A 9,281-nucleotide genomic window follows, 5' to 3' on the forward strand; every position below is an offset into this window, starting at 1 on the left:
CCATGGAGCTTGGGGGGAGGGGTCAGAGTGGGGGGGCTGTGGGGAGCAATTATGTCTGGGAGGGGGCTCAGGTGCGGGGAGCGATCAGCAGTGGGGGGTCCAAGTGAGTTCCCCCCACAGACCCACATGGGCAGGGGGCAGAGTAAGGGCCTCGGGGCAGAGCACCCTCAAATGCACACAGATAGCAAACGGGACAAAGAGAGACAACCTCCCCACCCCACCCCCACCCCAGTCTGGCTCGGGTGCATAGACGGGGCAGGGCCCGTGGCTCTCAGCTGCCGGTGTGGGGCCCAGCAGCGCTGCCAGGCTGCGGAGGCTGAGAGCTTGTGGCAGGGAGTTGCGCAGGCTCCCGGCGTGTCCCTCGCACGGCAGGCTCGGGGGCGCAGATGCCCCTGGGGACCAGCCAGAGCCATCTTGCAGCAGCGAGTTCCGTGCTTCCAGTGGGTTTGTGCAGCGGCGGGGCCAGGGCCCTCGCTGCAGCTGTTAGCGGCCGCACGTAACAATCCCAGAGCTGGGGCAGAGGCTGACGGACTCGCCCAGGGTTGCCCTGGCAGGCTGTGGCAGAGTGGGGTTTGCAGCCCGGTTCTGCCAGGGCGCCAGGCAGGGCCCTGCCCGCTCAGCAAGCCTGCCTGCCTTATCCGGGGGTGGGAGCCCATGGATCCTGGGAGCCAGGACTCCTGGGTTCCATCCACAACTCTGGGAGGGGAGTGGGGTCTAGTGATTAGAGCAGGGGGGTCCAGGAGCCAGGACTCCTGGGTTCCATTGACAGCTCTGGGGGGGGAGCAGGACTAATCCTCCATCTGTCCCCACAGTCTCCCGCGAAGAACGGTTCGAAAAGCGTCCATAACAACCACCCCCCGCCCTCGCCGGCCGTCACACCCAGCTACCAGCTGGGCAGCAGCTCCAGCACCTCGTCCTCGCTGGGCAACGGCCCGGGCTCCAGCAGCAACGGAGCCGTGTCCAACAGCAGCGGGAGCGGGGGCACCGGGGCCAAGGCCATCCCGGCCGCCGGCCACACGCCCAGCACCCCCACCCCCTACGCCCAGGCCGTCGCGCCCCCGCCCCCCGGTGCCAACGCCTCGCAGCCCCGACCTCCCAGCGCCCAGCAGAACGCCAGCAAGCAGAACGGGGCCACCAGTGAGTGCGGGGGAGAGGCGGGGTTCACGGGTCAGCTCAGAGAACGGGTCCCTGGTCTATTGCCCAGCTCTGGAGGGCGGGAGTGGGGTCTAGTGGTTAGAGCGGGGGAAGCCAGGACTCCTGGGCTCTGTCCCCAGCTCAGGCAGGGGAGTGGGGTGTAGTGGTTACAGCAGGGGCTGGGATCCAGGACTCCTGGGTTCTGTCCCCAGTTCTGGCAGGCGGAGTGGGGTGTAGTGGTTACAGCAGGGGCTGGGAGCCAGGACTCCTGGGTTCTGTCCTCAGTTCTGGCAGGGGGATGGGATCCAGTGGTTGACGTGGAGGGGTTGGGAAACAGGATTCCTGGGTTCTGATCCTGGTTGGGAAGGGAGGTGTCTCATTGGCCTGATTCCCTGGGACTTTTCAGACTCAGCCATAGGGGGTTTAGACCATGGGGTGCTCTCCTACCCTGCCCCCCCCAAACCTTGAGCTGCATCTCCACCCTGCACCCCCCCAGGTTACAGCTCCGTGGTGGCTGACAGCACATCTGACTCCGTTCTCGGCAGCAGCGGCCCAGCGCTCCCCAGCCAGCCGGTGGCCCACAACCCGCCCAGCAGCACTGCGTGAGTACCTGCCTGGCGGCCGCGCCCCTCAACACCCCACCAGCCACTCACTGACACTCTCTCCTCTCCTCCAGGAAAGAGCCCAGCGGAGCCCCCGCGCCCCCCAGTGCCAGCTCTGGCCTCCTGGTCCCCATGACGGTGAATACCCCGAGCTCCCCGACCCCTTCCTTCTCCGAGGCCAAGCCGAGCCAGCCGCTGCTCAACGGCCCGCCCCAGTTCAGCTCCACGCCAGAAATCAAGGTGAGTCTGCCCCCTCTGCGTGGGGGATGGGGGCCACCGCGGGGGATGGGGAGGGCACAGTCACAGAACTCCCTCCCACCCACCCTGTCTGTCACTTCCAGGCGCCCGAGCCCCTGAGCAGCTTGAAATCCATGGCAGAGCGAGCAGCCATCGGATCCAGTATAGAGGACCCAGTGCCATCTCTCCACCTGGCTGAAAGGGGTGAGGACTCCTGGGTTCTCTCTCCAGCTCTGGGAGGGGAGTGGGGTCTAGTGGTTAGAGCAGGGGGCTGGGAGCCAGGACTCCTGGGTTCCATCTCCAGCAGGCGCTCAGGCTTTCGGGCCTTGCTGGAGCACAGGAAGGGATTCCACCCACGCACATGGTGTCCCAGCACAGCTGACTGCATTGTGAAACATGCAGAGTTCCAGGTGAGGGGTCCCTGTAGGACCAGCCCCTGCGCCCCACCCGAGAGGTGGCTGCATCTCGGCGCCGGGCGAGGGACTGTTGCATAAACTGGTTTTAAAGCTTTGTGCTCCCATCGCTCTCTGAGGAATCTAACAGGCTGTCTGTCGTCTGTCCCCCCAGCAGACATTTTAATTAGTAGCACGACCTCGCAGCCGCCCTCCAGCCAGCCGCCTATCCAGCTGTCGGAGGTGAACATCCCTCTCTCCCTGGGGGTCTGCCCCCTGGGACCGGTGCCCCTCACCAAGGAGCAGCTCTACCAGCAGGCCATGGAGGAGGCAGCCTGGCACCACATGCCTCACCCCTCGGACTCAGAGAGGATCCGGTAAGGCGCAGTGCCTGGGGGCTTGGAGAGAGCAGGACTCCTGGGTTCAGTCCTTGACTTTGAGCAGGGAGTGAGGTCTAGTGGCTAGAGTGGAGGGAAGGGGTTGCTTGGATCCAGGACTCCTGGATTCTATCTCCAGCTTCAGGAGGGGAGTGGGGTCTAACAGAGCGGGGAGGGGCTTGGGAGCCAGGACTGCTCTGTTCTGTTCCCAGTAGACGCCGTGCTGCTCCCACTCCCATCAGGCTGTCTAACCCCCTCCCCCCACCCCCGCAGGCAGTACCTGCCCCGGAACCCCTGCCCGACCCCCCCTTACCACCACCAGATGCCTCCGCTGCACTCGGACACCGTGGAGTTCTACCAGCGGCTCTCGACGGAGACGCTCTTCTTCATCTTCTACTATCTGGAGGTACAGAAGGGCCCCCTCTGCAGGCTAGAGCGCTCTATAGTCCCGCCCTGTCTGGCCGCCGCTGCCGCCTTTCCCTCGGGCAGGAGGGGCGAGGTGGGTGACTGCTGCCAACGTGCCCCCCCCCCCACCACTGCTGGCTTTGCGCATCGGCCACCTGACACCCCCCTTCCCTGCAGGTGTGGATGGTACGCTCCATCCCTCCCCCTCCCCCTCATTGATACCTGCAGAGACTCATACCCCCACACCCCCCCTTGGCCACCTGCAATTGGTATGTGCACGGGGAACTCCCCTCCCTGTAGGTGTGAATGGTATATTCCCCTCCCCCGACATTGGCAGGTGCCAAGATCCATCCCCACACACACACACACACACACACACACACACACACACACACACACACAGAGTCCACCTGCCTCTGGTATGTGGGAGGGGATCCTCCCCCCGCCCCTCCCAGGTGCTGATGGTACTGTCCTCCCTGACCAACCCTGTGATTGGTACATGCCGAGACATACACCAACAACAGGGGACAAGGGGTGTGTATGCCAAGAGTTCCCCCCGCCCCCCATGCCCAGAGCATTTGGTACATGCTGAATGGTGCTATCGCTTTATTTACCTGCTGCTGGCTGTGTAGCTAGTTGTCTGTCTCCCCCAAAAGAAGACTGCTAATGGTACATTCCCCTTCTCCCCTGCTGCCTTTGGTACTTACCAAGCCACTGCCCACCCCCACACTAGTGGTATGGGCTGAGCCATGCCCCCAGGTCCTGTGGTCTGGTCCCAGCTGCCTCCTGTGTCAGTGGTACATGCCAAGCCATTCCCCATACCTCCCCAGGTCTAGTGGTACATGCCCAGCTACCCCCTGAGACAGTGGCACATGCCATCTGCTACCCCTCATCCCCTGGCCTCATAGTTGGGTCCCAGTTGCCCCCCTAAGCCAGTGGCACATGCCATCTGCTACCCCCCCCAATCCAGGCCCCGAGTGCTGCCCCCCGCTGGCCGGCGGTGTGATGCGCCTGGTTCTCTCTCTCCAGGGTACCAAGGCGCAGTACCTGGCGGCCAAAGCCCTCAAGAAGCAGTCGTGGAGGTTCCACACCAAGTACATGATGTGGTTCCAGCGGCACGAGGAGCCCAAGACCATCACAGATGAGTTTGAGCAGGTTAGTGCCTCCCCCCCCCCCCGGGGCCCACAGGAAAATGCAGCCACCTCTGGGGTGGGGCCACTGACCTGGGGGAAGGGGGTCAGTCAGTCACAGCAGCCCTCTCAGCCCTAGTGCCCAGGGGGAGACCCTACAATACAAACTGGGACGTACCCCACTCTGCATGCAGCTGAGACCTTCCCGTAACAGCCCAGCATGGTCAGGCCCAAAATCAGGCCGTGGTACATGCAACACACAGGCTCTACCTGTCTGTCCGTCTGCTGATGCCTCTCCCACTCCACGTTTCCCCCTCAGGGCACGTACATCTACTTCGACTATGAGAAATGGGGCCAGCGGAAGAAGGAAGGGTTCACTTTCGAGTACCGCTATCTAGAAGACCGCGACCTGCAGTGACGCCTGCTCACCCCCCAGGGGGCGCCAGCCTTCCAGAGTCACGCAGGCGGGACATTGGGGCGTGGGGGGCGGACAAGAGGCCAAGCTCACCTCCCCCACCCCCATTCCACCTCACCACCCCCAGGCGGGGGCCCCCTCCGGCCATCCGAACCCTTTAAATGCATGCAGTTTTAAAAGACAAGAACGGGGGGGGGGGCTGTGAAGGGAGGGGAATCGGCAATTCCCTGGCCCCCCTTCCTGGGTGAGTGTTGAGGGGGCGGGCAGAGGGACATGCGCAGGCAAAAAAAAAATTTGAACAAAAATGATCTTGGAGGAGGAGTGTTGGGGGAGGGGCATTAAATCATTTGGCTTTTTTTAAAAAAAAAATTAAAACAGCAAAAAATCCAGCATAATTATTGTAAACCCCCCCCCCCCCCAAAAAAATCCTCTGGGGAGGCCCCAAACCCCACCCCCCCTGCTCTCCCATTTTTCGTCTCCTCCCCACTCCCATGAGTTTTCGATCCAGCCCCAAAGCAGATCGGCTGGGTTTTCCTTGGGGGAGGGACGGACAGGAATTCAAAAGGGGAGGCTGTTTTTTCTGATTGCTTTTCCCCCCTTCTCCCGAGGTGCTATGCAGCCGCTGAGGGCCGGGTGTTTAAAATATTTTTCGTAACCCTATTTTCATTTTGGAAAATATTTATGAATAAATAGTTTTATATGATGTCTTCTCACGCACGAAATGGGGGGGGGAGAGACACCGGCAACCGGCAGCTTTTCTTTCTGCGCCGTGGACAGCGTCGGAGAGGTAAGGGCGGGGGCAGGAATGAGATATGCTCCTTGCTGCGGGGTTAGCTAGAGACGCAGAGCCAGGACTACTGGGTTCTCTCCCTGGCTCGGGTGGTTAGAGCGACGGGGGCGGGGAGCCAGGGCTCCTGGGTTCTCTCCCTGGCTCGGGGAGGGGAGGGGGGTGGTTAGAGCGACCGGGGGCTGGGAGCCAGGACTCCTGGGTTCTCTCCCTGGCTCGGGGAGGGGGGTGTTTAGTGCGACGTCTGCCCCTGCCTTAGTCCTGTGCCATTTTTTCCTTGTGGATATAGTTACACCCGCACAGACAGACACTCGAATTCGTCCCAGACCTTATTTTGGTCTATCTTTATTCTGAAAATACCTTGGTGAGGGGTTGGTGAGATTTCACATGACTATGTGCCACGGCTGGCTGGGACTCTTCCTTCCTCTCTTTCTTGTCCTCTTCTTCTCTCCCCCCCCCCCCCCCCCGACAGTGACTGGCTGGGACGGGGGATCCCCTGCCCACTGCAGGAGGTAACTACATGGTATGTTCTGGGGGAGGAGATGCAGCCCCCTCTGTGGGAGCTGACAGATGGTATGTTCCATGGGGGACCTTGCCTGGCTCTGGGGTCAAGCTCAGCCCCTCCCTGCTCTCAGGCCCAGAGCAGGACCTTCCCTGCTGCCTGCTCTGCTTTTGGCTTAAAAGCCCCCCCCCCCCGGTGCTGGTAACCCCACTGGCTGCTCGGAAAATCCCTCCGTGGGGTGGGCAGGGCCCAGCAAAGGGGCTGATGCAGCCACACCACCTGCTGCAGGCTGGCTGGTAAGGGAGAGCGCCAAGGACCCCAGCGCCACGTGGCGACCAATCCAAGGCCAGGAGAGACCGGGCTGCCTGTGCCTCAGTTTCCCCTGTCAGATTATGGCCCTGTGGAAGACACAGGGAGCTGTCCTGGTGCATTTACCCTGCGCAAGGAGACAAGCCACAGTCCTCTACCAGCCAGGTGTGGGCCACGAAGGACTCCAGTGTGGGCTGGGCAGGGGTTCAGCAGAGGGGCAGAGACACCCTGCAGCAGGGGCTGTTCGCCTCTGTGGCTAAAGGGCTGGGCCTCCCAGCAGCCATGGTACAATGAGCACTGGGGGGCGGGGGAGGAGAAATCAGAGGCAGAAGTGGAAATTGGAACCCAGGAATCTTGACATCTCCCCCCTCCAGGAAGAGCCAGCCAGCAAACCCAGGAATCCCTACACCCAACTCCACTCCCTGACATGGGGCTAGGCCTCCCTGCCCCCACCCCCGCAGAACCCATTGGCTCCTGCTCCCCGAGCCAGGGATAGAACCCAGCTGTCCTGACTCCCAGCACCCACCTTCAGCTGGAACCTAGGAGTCCGGGCCTGGGTTTCCCCTCCCATGCTTGCTCCTCTCCAAGCTCTTCCCCCTCCCGTGAGTAAATGAGTGAAGTAAGACAACCGCCTTTTATTAGTATCCAGGCCCCTGCCTTGTGGGGCGTTCAGGTAACCCCTGGTACCTGCTGCCGCTAATAACGCCAGGCACTAGAGGCGGGTGTCCAGCATGGGGCCCCAGTGGAGCAGCCAGCACCCGCCTATGAGAGCAAGGAGGGTTCTGGCTCTCCGAGTGCAACCCCCATGCCAAACTTCATGGCCAAGGGGGCGGCAGAGAGGACAGCGGTGTCTCTCCCCCCTAAGTCAGCAGAGGGATACCACATGCTGGCTGCCTTGCTGTGATGCCAGTGTCCCTGTTCCACCTGCTGTGTGACCCCAGTGCAGGAATCTCTGTGCCCAGGGCCTGCTGTTTCGGCCACCACTTTCAGGGGGCACCGGCAGGGCTCAGCGCTGCTCCCTCTCGTCCCAGCTGCGGGGCCTGCGCGCCAGCTGCGGATTGAACTGGGAGTTGTAGCGACGCTTCCTGTCGTCCGGCTCCTCCTCCTCCCCACGTTGGGGTTCCCCTTGCCGCCCGGCCAGCAGGGCTTCAGCCCGAGCTCGCTCGGCCTGCTCCCGCTGCAGCCGCTCCCGCCGCAGCTGCTCCAGGGAGAGGGGGGCAGAGCTGCAAGGACAAGCAGAAGGGAATGGTCAAGTTCCTACAGCCCTACGCCAGCTGGTGTCTAGATGTGCATGCCACGAGGACTACAACTCCCAATATGCAATCTCCCTCCTGGGGGGTGATGCATGCTGGAATAGGTAGGCCAGGCCACTGCCCAGGAACAAATGTGTTGAGTACATGCTGAGACATGTAGTTTCAGTAACACATGCACACCCCCGTGCAGCTGGGAACATGGGAAGTAAATTGCGCACTGATAATTGTAGTCCTGTGGACTGGGACATTGCATGCTGGGATTTGTAGTCCATGTAGTGAGGAAACAAGCTGGAGCATTGCATGCTGGGACTTGTAGTCGCTGGGCCTAGGAAGCGAGCTGGAGCATTTATGGTCCCTGTGCCTAGGAAGCGGGCTAGAGCATTGCATGCTGGGACGTGTAGTCCCTGAGTCCTGCCGAGTGCTCTCTCTAACCCTGCCCCACATCCAACTCACCCCATTGCCGCCTTCTCCCCTGAGGGCTTCTCTTTCTCCTTCTTGCGCTTCTTCCCCTCCCCTTTCTTCTTGCGCAGGTGCCTCTCCATCTCCCGCAGCGGGTCCAGTCTGCCCTTCAGCTGCTCCTGCGTGGTCACCACAGCTGCCTCCCGGCTGCGGTCAGGGGCTTCCTGGTACCACGGCCGGCTGGTCTGGGCCTCAGCCGCACTCTGCCCCAGATAGGTCAGCAGCCCGATAGCCTTCTCCTGCCGCTCCTGGTTGGGGCAAAGCAGGGAGGGGAGCGTGCTGAACTGAATCACCTTGAAGAAGGGGGTGCCCCATCTGCTAAGGGAGAGGGTGGGACTGATCATGGCCCCACTGTGCAAGGAGACACTGGGGGAGGTTTTTGCCTTATGGGTAGAGGAGCCAGGGGGCAGCTCACGGGATGGGGGAGAGAGACTGAGAGGGGAACCAGCGTGCAGGGCAGGTGAGTTGTTAACCCTCCCCTCCCCCTGGTGGTGTAAGAGCACCTGTGAGTGTTGAGGGGGAACCCTAATTCTGTACACAACCTCCCACTCCAACAGGGGTGTGTGAATCCCCACCCTTGTCCCCTCTACTCCGAGATGCCAAGATCTGAGGCTTGGCTGTACCCCATCTCTTGTAACGGGGTGGGGGGTAGATACCCCACCCCACTGCACCAGCCCCCTCCCATCAGTGCCCCAACATAGGGGCAACCTAACCCCAGCAAGCCAGGGTGGGGCTCACTACGCCCAAGGGATGAAGGTGCCCCCAAACTCAAACGTGCCCCTCCCCACCATTACCTTTTCCCTGCGCTTCTCCTCCTCATACTCCTTGTTCCCGGCCTTGGAGCCCTTGCCCTCCTCCAGGTCCCGGAAGAGGTCGACATGGCGTGAATCATCGCCAGTGGGGGCCAGCGCCGAGCCGCCATCGGGTCCTGGCAGGGCAGACACCCGTGCCTTCTTCCTCAGGAACTCGGTCCGTGCCTGCAGGGGGAGATTGGGGGCTGGTTCTGGGGTCGGCTCTGCTGTGGGCATCAGGGGCCAGAGCGGCCCGTTGGCTCTGTGCTGGGGGTCAGGGGGGCCATGGGCAGCATGGCACCAGGCTGAGGCCTAACAAACTCATTTCACCTGGGACGAGGACAGATCATGCAGGGGCCGTGCCAGCCACCCCACTGGGGCAGGTGGGGTTAGAGCACTACCCCCTTTGGAAATGGTTCAGCCCGGCTCCCTTCGCCTCTCCCCTTTGGAAATGGTTCAGCCCAACTCCCCTTTCCTCCCTTTGGAAA

At 62.0% G+C, this 9,281-nt stretch overlaps 2 protein-coding genes across 2 annotated transcripts in view; one reads left to right on the top strand and one right to left on the bottom strand.

Annotated features, from left to right (window-relative positions):
- Positions 1 to 5,037, top strand: part of LOC113409254 (CCR4-NOT transcription complex subunit 3-like) — a 17,877-nt gene extending 12,840 nt beyond the window's left edge. Inside the window, exons 11-18 of the mRNA XM_026662961.2 lie at positions 813 to 1,137; positions 1,631 to 1,736; positions 1,811 to 1,976; positions 2,078 to 2,177; positions 2,544 to 2,742; positions 3,016 to 3,148; positions 4,177 to 4,302; positions 4,597 to 5,037. Coding sequence (XP_026518746.1) covers positions 813 to 1,137; positions 1,631 to 1,736; positions 1,811 to 1,976; positions 2,078 to 2,177; positions 2,544 to 2,742; positions 3,016 to 3,148; positions 4,177 to 4,302; positions 4,597 to 4,695 — 1,254 coding nt within the window. The 3' untranslated portion in view covers positions 4,696 to 5,037. The remainder of the gene's footprint in view (positions 1 to 812; positions 1,138 to 1,630; positions 1,737 to 1,810; positions 1,977 to 2,077; positions 2,178 to 2,543; positions 2,743 to 3,015; positions 3,149 to 4,176; positions 4,303 to 4,596) is intronic.
- A 2,112-nt stretch (positions 5,038 to 7,149) lies between these two features.
- The window catches only part of LOC112120047 (leukocyte receptor cluster member 1), a 2,656-nt gene continuing 524 nt past the window's right edge, over positions 7,150 to 9,281 (bottom strand). The window contains exons 2-4 of the mRNA XM_026662958.1: positions 8,797 to 8,979; positions 7,997 to 8,250; positions 7,150 to 7,513 (exon numbers count right to left, since the gene is read on the bottom strand). Coding sequence (XP_026518743.1) covers positions 7,297 to 7,513; positions 7,997 to 8,250; positions 8,797 to 8,979 — 654 coding nt within the window. The 3' untranslated portion in view covers positions 7,150 to 7,296. The remainder of the gene's footprint in view (positions 7,514 to 7,996; positions 8,251 to 8,796; positions 8,980 to 9,281) is intronic.

This window comes from Terrapene carolina, unplaced genomic scaffold, assembly GCF_002925995.2.
Source record: "Terrapene carolina triunguis isolate 2854851 unplaced genomic scaffold, T_m_triunguis-2.0 Scaffold31552, whole genome shotgun sequence".
NCBI classification, from domain to species: Eukaryota; Metazoa; Chordata; order Testudines; family Emydidae; genus Terrapene; species Terrapene triunguis.